The sequence below is a fragment of the Sesamum indicum genome, linkage group LG10 (genome assembly GCF_026168435.1).
Source record: "Sesamum indicum cultivar Baizhima isolate 11 linkage group LG10, ASM2616843v1, whole genome shotgun sequence".
NCBI lineage: Eukaryota > Viridiplantae > Streptophyta > Magnoliopsida > Lamiales > Pedaliaceae > Sesamum > Sesamum indicum.
In genome coordinates, this window is record NC_142666.1 from 13,645,029 (window position 1) to 13,661,067 (window position 16,039).

The window sequence follows — 16,039 nt, forward strand, 5'->3', positions numbered from 1 at the left end:
ATCTAACGGAACCACCAACCCAAAAATGATCTGGTAGTCATCACGAGTCCATACACACGTAAGTTCAAGTCGGGCCGACTCAAACTGTTACCATCAGAATATAAAACTCGTAAATCTTAACCTATCTTGTGATTAATAAAAGAAACCACAACGTCTATATAAATTCCAACAACTCGATGCAATCCCAAATCAAGTCGACTTTCAAATATAATTGCATATTAATATAAAAAAAATAAAAAAAATCATTGACTTAGACGTAAAATAATGTTAAACGGGTTCTAGAAAACTTTATTTGTAAAAAAGAGTCACAATATTGTGTATACCTATGTCCTCATAAACCACTTATACATAGAAATCATTGATCCACAAACACAGGTGTGAATTGAATTATTGAAGTTCTAGAAATACTTTGAATTGAAGGTATAGTTTGTCCCAAGAAAATGTTTTTAATAAGTCAAAGTTACTCGAATTATATTACATATAAAATAGTGTCCTCAAAAGATAATTGTCCGTACTCCAATTATTATAAATAGGCATATTTAATGAAAAAAGAAAAGGGGGAATTCTAGCTACTATCCTTAACCGCCTTAGACCATGTAATAAAATAGTTCAAAAAGTTTCCACAAGTATATAATCCAGCCAATACAACTACTCCCAAGTACATAAATTCTGCATAGAAATTTTTATTCCACAGTCACTTATGGCTGCGCACGTGAGAATTATCTTATTATCAACTTCTCCAAGTTATGTCCGTTGGAGTCAATTCTTACCCCTATCAATGTCACTAGGTATCATAATTGTATCCGCCCTATACCTTTTTCACTTTCTTTTATTTTTTTTAAAAATAAAATAATATTCGAGTGTTCTGGACTCAGATCACCGTCCCGAAATACTATGATGTTCTGTTAAATGACCACTTTGTCGAAAACTTTGAATTGATGCAGACGACAATTCGGAATCTGTTTAGTGGAAAATGTGTTTTTAATTCTGTATAGGTTTTTATGAGAAAATGTGAGTATATTTGGATTAGTTAATGAGATTGTGTTTTTATATTGAACCGTAACGTCAAATAAATATATTTTTTAGAAGAATACATATAACCACACGTGTGTTCATTTTTTAATTACTGTTATAAAAACTGAATGATCACCTCATTTAAAAATTTAAACTGTCAAAGATTAGACTCGTCTGATATTCAGTATCCTCTAACAGCATGTCCTTAAAATTATAATTCGACTACATATGAAATACCAACATAGCCCTCACATCACTAACGAAAATCAAACTAACACCCATGTAACTAAAATTGAATATGCTCGTTCTTACCTGCTAAACCAATAAACGACGCCGTATCCCACCCATAACATAAGAATATCATATGGCATCATAGAGAAAGTATGAGCTTGCGGGTCATCCAAGCACCTTTAGAGAAACTTCTATTTATCTCCCATTTCCTCCAACCTTCCTATAATTTCACTATCAATCAAATTTCCAATTTTTCTTCATCACATTCAATCTTTATCTCCTTCCAAGAAACAGCCTTTTTGGATTACATAGGCATATCCACATACATCGTACTACTAGGTTACCTATATATATGTTCCTCCCACACCACAACTTTCTTCAACCTAACCAAGTTTTGTCTCATCAAAAGCTTGTCATAAATGGATGTCAACAATCACCAAAGGCTTCCAAGATCGACAAAACATCAAACGAGGGACTGTAAGGGGAAGCGAAAGAACAACAATTCACTCAAAGTCGTCTACATCTCTAGCCCCATGAAGGTCAAGACGAGCGCCTCGAGATTTAGGTCACTAGTGCAAAAACTCACGGGTAAGAACTCCGATATATCACACTACATGGCCGAGCCCAGTAACAGTTATGGGTTCATCGATTTTTGTGAGATTGATTGTGACGCAAATCAATCATTAGCAAAGCAGACGAGTGACGACCAGTGTCACCTTCTTTCATCGATTTCTGCAGAGGACACCCCCACGAGTTCAGACTCGCTGTTCGAGCCTATAGACAACGTGTTCGCCTCTCAAATGGACGAGCAATTTTCAGGGTTTTTTTCGTCGAATTCATTCTTTGATGCTTCTCAGCTGGATGTGCTGGGAAGCTATGATGAGTTGCTATGAATTCTTTTGTTGTAATAGTTCGTTAATTATAGCTCATCTAGTTGACTTTTCATATTTGTATATTATGTATGTTTAGATAGAGCTGGTAGGAATTGGGACTTGGAGATTGGGGATTAGGTATTATTTTATCCAAATTTGAAAGACTTGTTCTTCAAAGCTGCCAAGAATCAAAACTTTAATGATAGGCTAAAGAATTAAACCAACACACCCTGAAAATAAATTTATTTACACAAATATTTACTATCTTTTCTAGATGAGTATCAAAAGTAATATACTTTCAGCAATATTTCTATAAAATATCGCCACTGAATAAGAGTGTACTGTTAATTTTGCAAACAATAAAAATGTTTGTTAGTATAGTTCATCAATAATAATAAGGGTAAATTACAACGGCCGCCTCTAAGGTTTGACGTAATTACAAATATCCCCTCGTTGTTTAAAAAATTACAAATACCTCGTGATATTTGATGAAATTATATAATTTTTGGATGGAGTTGTGAAATTATCAACTATGCCACTGTATTTTTTTAAAAAAATTGAAATTTATAAAAAAATCGAACGAAGTGAATGAAAAAATTTTAAAAAGTATAAAAAAAATTATCTACTTAGACAATAAAAAAAATAAAAAAAATTAAAAATAAATAAAATTATAATTCTTAGTCCACAAGGACATTTTGGTGAGCTCACAAAAAACATGAACGAAAACCTAAGGCTAATTGTTAGACGGACGTTAAAATTAAAAGGATATTAGTAATTTATCAAACAAGGGGATATTTATAATTACCAAATCTTAGGGGATATCGTTGTAATTTACCATAATAATAATTCTTGGACAAGAGTGGGGTTGTGAGGGAAAATTCTAGTTCAAACCGGGTCCAGCCGAACTTGAACCAATCGTAAGTGTAATACACTTGCCCTGTGATTGGTGTATAGTTCAGGAAAAACGACGAATCATATAGTAAGTGTAATACACTTACTATGTGATTGATTTGATTCGATCAAACCTAATCCGAGTAAAAAATTTTCGGTTGTGTGTTGGTCTGGTGACTGAAAATAGCACGCACAGTACATTTTAACACACAAACTAGATGGACCATTCCCAAAATACTTTTTCCAGATGGATTGATCTACAATATTGCAATCAAGTTATCTTGGAAACTTTCCTGTTAAAAATAAAAACCCTCAAATTTAAAAATCAATACTGATCTTGCTCAAAATCAGCGACCTGGATGGGCGACCTCACCGCAGTTGACCAACTCCACCAAGACCAAGTACTTGGGATCCTAAGAATAAGACAAGCAAAGTGAGCTCGTCGGGTACGTCCCTGACAACGACTCTCCGATGCTCAAGTTAGGCTGATCAAGAAAAAAGTGTGCGATCAAGGATGAGGATCGAATGGAGTTAGCATTAATTACCTCGTAATTTGGCGTTTCGGGGTATTTATAGGGTTTAGCCGAACATTGTTGAATGCCACGTGGCTTCATCCGACTAGCTCACGTCCTGGATCGAAGACTGTCGTTGTCTGGGTCTTCAAATGGTTTTTCGGGTCCGGGTCGGGTCGCACCTGACCCGATTGATAGGAGGACACAGATCTTGAGGAAAAAGACGAAAAGGCCCCTTATTAAGGGTATTTTAGGTATTTTGACATTGTCCCTATCATTACTCCCTCACTTATTCAAGGTGCAGGACCCTGCACTATGAAGAAGTAGAAAGGTCGCGACTGTTCGATCAAACTGGAGACGTGTCCACGTGTCATCATCCGGACGCTTCTGTGAGAGGCGCGTTTCCTTGGGCATTTCCGCCTATAAATAGGCCTTCATTCAAACAATGAGACTTACCCCACTCTCAAGCTTCAGCGATCAGTATCCAGAACTCGATTTCGATTACGACCTGCAGCTTCCTGAGCCATCCTGCTCTTAAAGGTACGATGTCTTCGAGTTTTAGTTCTAATTCTAACTCAAACACCGGGTCTGGCAAGCGAACTCGCCGACTTCGACTAAGGCTCCTGCACCTTCTTACGTTGCGTCCCCTAAAAGGAATGAAAAATTCGTAGGCCCAAGAAAACCCAGAAAACCACTAGAACCCTAGACGAGCAGGCCGGTCTATCCACTATCGAGAAGTTCCAAGATAGGATGATTAGGAACCCCTGGGAGGCTATAGTTAGCGTAGTCAAAACGCCTATTCATAAAATTAGGGATCGTTATTTCATTCCCCATGATTACGAAATTCTGATTCTCAAATCCTTCGATCGCATGCATCGGCCTCCATAGGGTTTCTGTGCAATTTCAATCAAACATTTTGATACCGGTCTGAGATTTCCTTTGTCTCCCTCCTTAGCAGCTATTTTCCATATGCTCGAGCTTTTGCCTATGCAACTGTCCCCTAATTCAATAAGCCACATCATTCTTTTTATAATAATAATGAATTTTTTGCGCTTAGAACCCAGTTTTGACAACTTTTGGTCCCTGTACTCTTTCACTACCTCCAAGCCATCAGGGGATAGGGGTTTTTTCTACCTTTCTGCCAAACCAGAGTGTAGATATGTAGAACTTTTAAAATCAAATGTTGGCCCCTGGTGTCATAAGTATATTTTCGTTCGTCCTCCTCCTGGAGTCGTATGGCCCTTCCGCTTAGAGTGGAACAAATATAAACCTTCACCAAAAGCCAGTGGAGGGGGGCTGAAAGGCGACCAGATAAATAGCCTAACGGTTTATAAGTACGACCCGAAGAAGCTTTTAACTGAGAAGGCATTGCGGCTCGCTCGTCTATCTCCAGCACCCCTCCACCTCAAAGAGACCCTAGGTGATTTTTTATTCCGACGTTAATCTGACAATGCGCTTCGTATGGATCATGACTCAAATTTTTTCTATTTGTGCAGACGAATTAGTGATGAACGCCCGGTTAGCCCTGCGGTTGAAGGCCATCCAGAATCAAACTGGAAAGCCACCGGTCGCGCCCACTGCTGATACCTCTACGACCGCAACCACATCGCCATCGCCTCTTCGCACCCAACTCCCCTCTGGTGGTCCCGAGGCCGATCATAGTCCACGACCCAATGCGCCCATTCAGATCTTTAGTGAGGGGACTCCTCTTCATGGGTATAACTCCGAAGACTTGGATCTACATCTTGACGACGAATCGAGCGAAGGTCAAAATGCCGACCATGATGAGGGTTCGGGTGATCAAGGCAGAGAAGGAGGGAGCTCGAAAAAGAGGAAGAGGCACCACAAACACCAAGGTAAGGGCCCTGCCGAACACAAGGGCAAGCCTTGCCGAGCCCTCTGACTCTTCCAAATCTTCTCTGCCGGAGGTGAACCGATGGGCCAAATCTCAGAGCAGGATGGCTAGGGAAGCTGATGAGAAGTCCGACCATCAGGAAGATCGTGAACGCTATCTGCGACTGGAGCGATTCTCGACCTGTTGGGAGCAAACCCGAGAAGAACTCAAGGGAGCCAACCAACCAACCTCTGAGCTGAAGGGTGATCAAATCTTCCCATGCTGGAATATCTCTGCCAGTAGCTCAGTCCTTTTCTCCGGGCAAGATTCTTGGGACCTATTCGATGCCTGTATCCTTCCTCGCGATCAGGCTTCCCTTTTGGTGAACACTCCCACTAGGATTGAGGAACATGGGGCTCACGCCCAGGTAACTTTTCTAGAACATCTGATTTTATCCTTCTTGTAGCCCTCTTTTAATCATCTGTTTTATGTTCGTCATGCTAGACAGCCACTTTCTTCCGGAGCTTGTCTATGAAATGTGCGAGCTACCGCTGGAACCAAATAGCTGTAGATGCTAGGGTTGGGGAACTCTCGGCCCAGCTAGCGGAGAGGGATAGGATGGATCGGACTCATGTGGAGGAGATGCAGACTTTGAACGAAGAAGTCCAGAAATTGAAGTCCGATGCAGGCAGGGAGGTTGGGCTGATCGAAGGTCGAAAGGAGGGTTTTCAGTCTGGCCACGCTCAGGAAATTAAAGAAGGCCAGGTTGGTCGCGTTACACTCGAGGAACATCACCAGGCTCTCACCAACGCCCGAGTTTCCGTAGCTCGCGATTTCTTGAAGTCCGGCTTGTTCAAGACCGCTGTTGAGATCAAGTCTGCCGACTTCTTCAACAAGGGCTACAAGACTTGTGAGGCTCAGCTCGAAACTCTAGGCGGCTTTGCAGATTCTTTCGATCGGAGTCGCATGGACATAACCTTAGACGGGAAGCTGCAGTCGTACCCTGAAGAGCCCGCCCCTGCAGATGACGAATTCTCTGTTCTACTTGACGAGATTGAACCCAATCCATAGCTAGGTGCTTCTAATTCCTGGGTCATTTTTGTAAGGTGGGGTCAACACCAAGTATCTCTAACTTTTGTACTAACCCCCGAATAGAATTTTTGATGTAACTATTTTTTTTTTGTCAATACAACACTTTTGGGTTTGATTTTTGGACTCGCGCACTTAAATACTCGCTCCATTATCGTGAAAACCTTGTTCGGTTAGCATGTGGGCTGCTTCTTTCTTAGATAGCACCCTTATTGATCGCATACCGTGGAATGCCTTTTTTCCAATTGGTGTGTAGGGCGTGTCTTTTTCAAATCGCACTTCGTGAATGCCTCTTTTTCAGTTAGCATGTAGGGTGCACTCCTTTTCAGATAACACTATGTGGGATGCATCTTTTTCAGATCGCGCTGTTGGATGCCTCTTTTTCAGTTGGCATATTAGATGCGTCTTTTTCAGATCGCGTTGTTGGATGCCTCTTTTTCAGTTGGCCTATTAGATGCGTCTTTTTTAGATCGCATTATTGGATGCGCCTTTTTCAGATCATGTTGTTGGATGCCTCTTTTTCAGTTGGCCTTTTATGTTTTGATCAGGAGGCCCGAAAAATAATGATAAGCATAAAACACGCATAAGAAAAATACACATGAATTCCCAATGGGTATGAAACGAGGAGAATACTTGGCCTTTTTCAGGCTCTTACAGAGTATTGGGAGTTTATACAAAATAATTGGCCTTTCCCAGACATCAATTAGAGACCATTGACTCTGCTCACACAGGAAATTCAATCTTCCTAACCTTTAGAGTTCGTTGGCCTTTCGCAGGCTCATTAAATATGCGATCTCCTTCGCTTGATGGCGTTTTGCAGGTTCCCTAAATACGTGATCTTCTTCGGTTGATGGCCTTTCACAGGCTCCCTAACTATGCGATTTCCTTAATCATGCATAAAACCTTTTCAAATTTTAGATGTTCCATAGCCGCGGTAAGTTCTGCCCGTGCATGTCCTGCAACCTATACGTACCTTGCTTTCTGATCTCGATGATCTTGTAGGGGCCTTCCCAAGTGGGATCGAGCTTGCCCACATGCTTTGAAGCCTCCACCTTCTTAAGTACCAAATCACCCACCTGCAGCTGCCTTGGTCGGACTTTTCGGTCATGATTTTTCATCATCAATCCCTTGTGATGCAGGATCCTTGCGTATGCAGCGTCTCTCTTTTCTTCTATCACCGTGAGGTCAAAGCCTCGCTCGTTGTTGTTCGACAGGGTGTCATACATTACAATCCGCTGGGACTCCTCACCAATCTCTGCAGGGATTATTGCTTCCGTGCCATATACCAAACAAAATAGAGTCTCACCTGTTGCTACTCTGGGTGTGGTTCGGTATGCCCACAAGACTCCCGGCAACTCTTCGACACAAGATCCCTTGTTCTCCAGTCGCGTCTTCAGATGCTGTAAGATCGTTCAATTCGTCACCTCAGTTTGTCCATTAGCTTGAGGGTTCGCGACCGCTGTGAAGTGTTGCGCGATCTTGAGCTCCTTGCACTATTCTGTGATCTTTTTTCCCTGAAACTGAGTCCCATTGCCAGAAATCAGGATTCTTGGTATACCAAACCTGCAAATGATGTTCTTCCATATGAAGTTGATGACCTCCTTCTCTGAGATCCTGGCGACGGCTTCTGCTTCGACCCATTTAGAGAAATATTCTACGGCTACGATGAGAAACTTCTTTTGAGCTTGAGCCGGAGGGAAGGGTCCCACGATATCTATTCCCCACTGGTCGAACGGACATGCTATCTTGACAGACTTGATGGGGGTCGCCGGTTGGTGGTTCAAGGACGCATACTTCTGGCAGCTTTCGCACTTCCTTACCAGCTCCTTCGTGTCCCTTAACATGGAGGGCCAAATATATCCTTAGTGTATCACCTTCTGAGCCAGCGATCTCGCACCGGAGTGATTCCCACAACTTCCCTCGTGGATTTCTCGCATCACGTACTCAGCTCTCTCCTCGTCGAGGCACTTCAACAGGGGACCTTCGACTATGCGCTTGTATAACTGACCTGACAGTAACGTAAACTTTGCTGCTCGAAATCTTACCCGTTTGGCTTCAACGGGGTTTTTAGGTAGGGTGTCGTTCTCTAAGTACCTAACCATCTCGTCTTTCCACGATCCGCCCTTAGATATCGTCTGCACCTCTGCTTTAGCCAAGAGGGCTTATCGCTCTCGAACTAATGTCTTAACCATACGATCTTTTATTCCGGACATCGCTGCTCCAAACTTTGACAAGGCATCCGCTTTATCATTCTCTGCTCTGGGTACCTGCAAAATGGAGCATTTATCGAAGCTGTCCATCCAATTTTTGACGATGTCTCTATAGGATGTCATTGTCTTTTCTCTAGTTTCATACATCCCTTTGATCTGGAGTGCGACCAGCTGGGAGTCCGTGAAAACCTCCAAGTCCCTCGCCCCGACTTCATAGGTTAGCTCTAGTCCCAGAATTAAGGCCTCATATTCTGCTTCGTTATTAGTGATCGGGAACGAAAAACGGGCCGCGACCCTGATCTCCACCTCCTTGGGTCCCTAGATCAATATTCCAGCTCCCCCATTGTTTGCATTCGAGGATCCATCAACGTGCAGCATCCACTTGCCATTGTGCTCCTCGTGATTGCTGCATAGTTCTGTCACAAAATCGGCCAACACCTGCACCTTCTGCGCCGTTCTGGGTTGGTAGTCAATGTCGTACTGTCCCAATTCGACCGCCCATTTGATTAACCTTCCTGACGCTTCTGGTCGGGACATCACATGCTTCATAGGAGGATTGGTCAATACAACGATTTTGTGTGATTGGAAATATGGTCGCAGCCTACGAGCTGTGATGACTAGTGCGAGTGTGAGCTTTTCCATTTTTGAATACCTCAACTCTGCTCGTTGCAACATCTTGCTCACGTAATAGATGGGGCTCTGACTCCATCCTTCTTGTCGCACTAGCACCGAGCTAACAGCGCTCTCGGACACTGCCAAGTACAAAAATAGCGTCTCCCCTTCTTTAGGATTTGGGAGCACTGGAGGCTTTGTTAAATACTCTTTAAGATCCTGCAGGGCTTTTTCGCATTCTTCGCTCCACTCGAAATTCTTAGTCTTTCTCAAGGTTTTATAGAAAGGTAAGCTCTTGTCAGCAGATCTGGAAATAAATCGATTCAGGGTTGCGATCTTACCTGTCAGCTTCTGCACTTTCTCGATCGTGGTCGGCGATCTCAGGCTCATAATGGCTTGAATCTTCTCGGGGTCACCTCAATTCCTCGCTTGCTGACCATATACCCCAAGAATTTGCCGCCTCCCACTCCGAATGTGCATTTATCCCGGTTCAGCTTCATTCCATAGGCTCTCATGATGTTGAATGCCTGTCCGAGGTGTTCGAGGTGGTCCTGCGACCTCTTGCTCGCTGAACACCTCCATGGTCATCAACGTACACCTCCATGGTTCTCCCGATGAGCTCGCTGAACATCTAGTTCACCAACCGCTGGTATGTCGCCCCTGTATTTTTGAGACCGAACGGCATAACGTTATAACAGTAAATCCCCTTATCGGTAATGAAAGACGTCTTCTCCCGATCTTCTTTGGCCATGTAAATCTGGTGGTAACCTTAGTAAGCGTCCATCATCGAAAACATCTCGAACCCCGCTGTTGAATTCACCATGACGTCGATTCGAGGCAAGGGATAGGGGTCCTTTGGGCAAGCTTTATTCAGATTGGTGAAGTCCACACACATCCGCCACTTTCCTGAAGACTTGGGAACAAGTACCATGTTAGAGAGCCAATCAATATATTGTATTTCAGATACATACCCAGCTTCGAGTAGCTTGGCGACCTCCCTCTCTATAATCTTGTTCTTTTCGCCCCCGAAGGACCTCTTCCTCTGCTGCACTGGTCGTGCCGCGGGGTCGACATTTAGCCTGTGCACGATCACTTCCGGGTTAACACCTGTAAAGTCTGATGGGCTCCATGCGAACATATCTACATTCTTCCTCAGAAATTCTATCATGGCTGTTTCTTTTTCCCCCATATCCGCTCTGATTCTTGTGGTCTTTTCCTGCTCATCTCTCACGTGTTGCACGGACTTGTATTCGCCACTGGGCTTCATGTGTTTAGCTTCATAGGGCCTTGGTTCAGTGTCTCCTTTGACCTTTCTCTTTTTTAGGCTAGATTCCCTTTTTACTGACAAGTTATAGCATTTTCGAGCCTCCTTCTAGTCGCAAGTTACCTCTCCCACTCCATTCTCCGTGTGGAAATTAAGCTTCATATGATACGTAGAGATGACTGCTCGGAACGAATTTAGGCTGGGTCTGCCTAGGATGACATTATAAGCGAACGGGGTATCCACTACCAAAAATTTAACCATCAGGGTCTTCTGCTTCGGTTCATCACCTATGGATACAGGGATCTTGATCATTCGCAGCGAGGCTACTTCGCTCCCTCCAAAACCGATTAGGGGAATCTTCATAGGTTCCAGACGGGAATTCTCTAGACCCATCTTATCGACCACGCTTTTGAAGATGATATCTGCAGAACTCCCACTATCTATCAACACCTTGTGAACAGTGAAGTTCGCTATGTCAAGCTTGATGACCATCGGATCGTTCATATCCCCACCGTCCACCAGCCTATCCGAACTGTCAAAGGAGATGGCCTCCTCTTCTTCTACCTTTAGTACGAACTCCCTTTCTCGGCTCGATCCTAGGACTCTTGCACATCTCTTCCTGGTTCTCTGTGAATCTCCTGCACTCAGACCCCCTGCAATCGTATATATAACCCCTTTGGTCGGTTCATTGCTCCAGTTCGCCGGAGCTTTGTCAGTTTTGGGAGGATCGGGGTTGCGATCTCTGCTTCTCGACCGATTCCTCACTCTGTCTTTATGGGCCTTACATCCGCTGACGATTTGATCGCAGAAATATCCCTGCCGTGCTAACCTTTCTATCTCATCTTTCAGCTGGAAGCATTTCTCCATGTCGTGACCCCTTTCACGATGGAACCTGCAGTACTTGTTAGAGAATTTTTTGGAGGGCGTATACCTGGTATGCCTCGGCCATTTCAGCACATCTGCATTTTCTACCATCATCAGAGCTCTCTCGCGTGTCATGGTTAGCGGAGTGTAATTGTGATATTTAGGTTGGTATTTTGGCTCTCTCGGTCCATCATTCTTAGTCTTATTCCCACTGCTCCCTTTAGCATCATACGGCCTCTTGTACGTCTGTTCGCGTTCCCTTCGCTCAGCATCTTTCATAGCGTTCATTTCTTCTTCATCGATGTACTTCTGGGCCAAAGCCATCAGACGCTCTACATCAATTGGGGGGTCGCGTGCGAGCGCTGATGTGAACGGGCCTTTCTTCAGTCCATGGATCAAAATGCTGACCATCATATCAATTCAAAGATCCTGTACTTCCAACGTCTCATTATTAAACCTCCCCATTAAACTCTTGAAGGTTTCTCCTTCTCACTGTCGTGTATGGAAGAGATGGGTAGCCGACCTCTTCTGTTTCTTCTTACTAGTAAAGTGGAAGGAGAACTTCTGAATAAGTTGCTGGTACGAGTTGATACTCCCCTGGGGTAGGCTGGTGAACCACTCTTGTGCTTTTCCTGCAAGAATGGTAGCAAATAATTTAGCCATTATGGGACCTGATTGCCCATACAAATTTATCACCATCTCAAACGCCGCGACATGTTCGTAAGGGTCTTTGGCTCCATCACATCTCTATAAATTGGGTATTCTGAACCCTGGTTCAACCACCTGGGTTAGTATATCATTACTGAATGGGGAATTCTTGCTATGAGAGACTATCTCTCCTCGCTTTTTCAGTTCATCAATCTGCTTGTTGAGGCTCTCTATCTGTTTCTCGACGCTTTTGACCTCTGCCCTGGATATTACTGGCTCCCTTCCCTTGGCCCGGACATGGCTGTTAGAGCCAGCCTCCGACATTGCTGGCCTCCTACTACGTCGTTCCGGCTCGCTTGGTTCCTTGGATTCTCTCATCGGCTCTCTATTTTCAATTAATTGTCTCCTCGCAGTTCCCTTTTCGACCGGGGTCTCCGTCCTCCTTTCATACTCCACAATGGCGTTCTTACTTGCTTCTTCAATCATTCGCTGCAACTCATCCCTAGTCAGGTGCAACATCGATCCGCCTCTTCTCGGCGTCTCCTCTTCTCCATTATTTCTCCTCGAAGAACCCTCCATAGTGACAGGTGATTCTCAGATTGTTCCCACAGACGGCGCCAACTGATCTTGCTTGAAATCAGCGACCTGGATGAGCGACCTCACCGCAGTTGACCAACTCCACCAAGACCAAGTACTTGGGATCGTGAGAATAAGACAAGCAAAGTAAGCTCGTCGGGGACGTCCCCGACAACAACCTTCCGACGCTCAAGTTAGACTGATTGAAGAAAAAGTGTGCGATCAAGGATGAGGATCGAATGGAATTAGCATTAATTACCTCGTAATTTGGCGTATCGGGGTATGCCGGACACTGTTGAATAGGCCACGTGGCGTCATCCGGCTAGCTCACGTCCTGGATCGGACGGCTATCGTTGTTTGAGTCTTCAAATGATTTTTCGGGTCCGGGTCGGATCTCATCTGACCCGATTGATAGGAGGACGTGGATCTTGAGGAAAAAGACGAAAAGGCCCCTCATTAAAGGTATTTTAGATATTTTTACATTATCCCTATCAAATACAAAGAGTTTTAAATAAATCAAAGATGGAGAGCATCACTTTCGATAGAGAGGGACAAAGACTAAACCCTTTTTAATTTAAAGTGTTTGTAGCAACATTCAATGGAATAAATTGAGCTGTAGGTTGCATCTTAGTTGAAAAAAAAAGAAAAAGGACAGAAAATGAAATGAGTTTGAGTGAGATGAGATTATTTTTAGTATGGGATTAAATGTGCATAAAAGATAATGATATAAAATATCTACTTAATGTGATAATAAAAAAAATATATGGTAAATTATATTGATTTTCATATGTTAAATCAAAATATACAAACATTCATACTTTTTGTAAAATTACAGCGACACCCAATGTGGATATAGTTGTAATAACAAATAAATCCATTGTTTAAAGACAAAGTTTACACAAACACCCTTGAAAAATATTACACTAACACCCCTTAGGGGTGTAGCTGTAATTTTGCAACGGGCAGAAAATTTCTGTGTAATTTGACCTAATTTCAAGGGGTGTCAATTTAATTTACCCAAAAATATAAGGTAAATTATATTGAAACCCTTCTATTTAGATCCAAATATACAAAACTTCATGCCTTTTGTGAAAATTACAAGTGCACCCCTTGAGCTTATAGTTGTAATTACAAGTCACCTTTTATTAAATAGCGAAATTTACACTAATATGATTCTTGAGGTACATTATACTAATATTTCTCAAGGGCTATGCCTGTAATTTAATAAATGCCAGGAAATGTTGTTGTATTTTGATCTAATTTCAAGGGGCGATAATGGAATTTATCCAAAAATATAATAATTATTGATGATGTGTTTCTTTTCTTTTTCTAAAATGTGTTTGAAGTGTATTTTGAAAAAATTATCACAAGCAATTACATATTCGGTGAAAAAATATTTTACAAGATGAGATAGTTAGTTATAATCACACTTGTGTGGTGTATGTATGTTTTTGAAACTGTCCGGAGAGGTGTCGGGAAAATTACTATCAATCTTCCCGAACGGGGTCCACTTAATCGTTTTCAATATGTTTGATTTCATTTGTAATTTGTTTTGATGTGTTTTGTAGAAATAAAAAGAAAAAAATAAAAATAAATAAGGATGTGTGAGAAATAGTATTGATGTTTGGATTTGTTTTCGGAAATAATATAAAATATGTATAGTATGTTTGATGTTATTTAGTTTGAGACAAAAACTACTATTTATTATCAAATCATGTATATATTTATATATATGTATGAGTATGTATATAATTTTTTTAGTTGTAGGGCTTATAATTAGTATAGACTTATTTTGACAAAAAACAAATGAGGCACTGTTTCAAAACATCTCAAAACACCACCAAAACTTCCAAAACAAATCAAGGCAGATATTGTCCATGTTTTGGCCCATCTCAAAGATGAAGCAAAATTAAAACCAAACATTATGTTTGTATTTTGTCCCTTTTTGTTTTTGTGATTTTAATTTACCAAATAAAGTGTAACTTTATATTAAATTAAAAATAATTATATTTACATTCTTTGATTTATAATCTATTTATACAATTTTTAAATAATTATATATACACCCACCGAATGTCAATATCACTTGCACAAATCACTCCTTACTTTCTTGAAAAACTACAAAAACACCTCTTAAAAATGTTAGCACATTACACGAACTACACCTATATTGTTGCTTAGTTTCTTTAATTATACAAAAATAAAAATAATTAATATAAATAGATCATAAATTAGGAGATGTAAATGTAATTATCCCATTTAATTACGACAGAAAAAAAATGTGCTATCAATTTCTAATTTTTTTTTTAGGTTCCAAAACTTGAATTTTGTAAGTTTTTTGTTTTCAACGTCTCCATCAATTCATTCTTTTTTTTCCCTTTTTTTCTTTTTTTTTTTTTTTTGGGTGTGTACTTACGTTCAATTTTAATTTAAGCGATCTATATTCAATTTTAACTTTTTAAGCAATTTAAGCAAGTTGAATTTAGTTTAAATTGCTATTAATAGCTAAAACATGCACAAATAATACTGGCCATTTAATTATTATTATTCCAGTTAAAAATAGAGGAAAGAAACACCATAAAAATTAGGGATAATTATATTTAAACCACTTGATCTATGGTCTGTTTACACAAATCATCCCTATTTTTTAGATAATTACACATACATCCATCAAAATATCTTTATCACTTCACGAACCACCCTTTATTTTTTGTGAAAAATTACACACACTCCCTAAAAATTATTAGCATCATTATACAAACTACCCCTATTTTTTAGCTGTTAGGTGTAGTTTCTGTAATTATGTAAAAGATAAGAGTGATTTGTGTAAATAAACCATAGGTAAAGGGACGTAAGTATAATTATTCTTAAAAATTATTGATCATTCTAATCGGTGTTTTAATAAAATTAATATAAAATAATATTTTAGAGTTGGTCAGAATTTGCTAATAATATTTTTAGTAAAATTTAAATTTTGATATTAACTCATAACAAAAAAGATACAATATATTTTTACTCACAAAAATATATATATATACTAACGTACAGGAAATTGAAAATTGACACCGTCGTTAAGGACTCTACGTCAATCGCGCCGGTGATAAAATTCCGACAATGAGTCGGAAAATTTCGTGATGGATGAAATAAATATGTGGTAGATAAAAAAGTGAAAAGTAAAAATAAGTAAGCTGTATGTTTATTTTTCAGGATTCGACTAATTATTTGCCCAATCCAAATTTAATAAGTATTTATTTACAGGGACAGGGATTCGGATTTATTTACTATTTCACTTGGTTAAGTCAAAGATCGAGAATAACTATCTTTTTAGTTAATTAATTATATTAATAATTTTTATTCATGTACGTTCAAAGTTAAATTATTTTATAAAATTTGACCTATTTTATTTTTAAAAAATAAATATA

At 40.6% G+C, this 16,039-nt stretch overlaps 3 protein-coding genes across 3 annotated transcripts; 1 reads left to right on the forward strand and 2 right to left on the reverse strand.

The window, feature by feature from the left end:
- The first annotated feature begins 1,528 nt into the window (after positions 1–1,528).
- On the forward strand, positions 1,529–2,294 carry LOC105172191 (uncharacterized). Its single transcript, XM_011093554.3, has one exon. The coding sequence runs from the start codon at positions 1,665–1,667 to the stop codon at positions 2,136–2,138; it is 474 nt and encodes a 157-aa protein (XP_011091856.1). The 5' UTR covers positions 1,529–1,664; the 3' UTR covers positions 2,139–2,294.
- Positions 2,295–7,357: 5,063 nt separating this feature from the next.
- LOC148786693 (uncharacterized) lies at positions 7,358–8,545 on the reverse strand. The gene is made up of 2 exons (XM_088886233.1): positions 8,318–8,545; positions 7,358–7,843 (listed from the first exon to the last, which is right to left on the reverse strand). The coding sequence occupies exons 1-2, from the start codon at positions 8,543–8,545 to the stop codon at positions 7,358–7,360; spliced, it is 714 nt and encodes a 237-aa protein (XP_088742359.1).
- A 2,092-nt stretch (positions 8,546–10,637) lies between these two features.
- LOC105172237 (uncharacterized) lies at positions 10,638–11,804 on the reverse strand. The gene has a single exon (XM_011093610.2). The coding sequence runs from the start codon at positions 11,802–11,804 to the stop codon at positions 10,638–10,640; it is 1,167 nt and encodes a 388-aa protein (XP_011091912.1).
- Between the last annotated feature and the right edge of the window lie 4,235 nt (positions 11,805–16,039).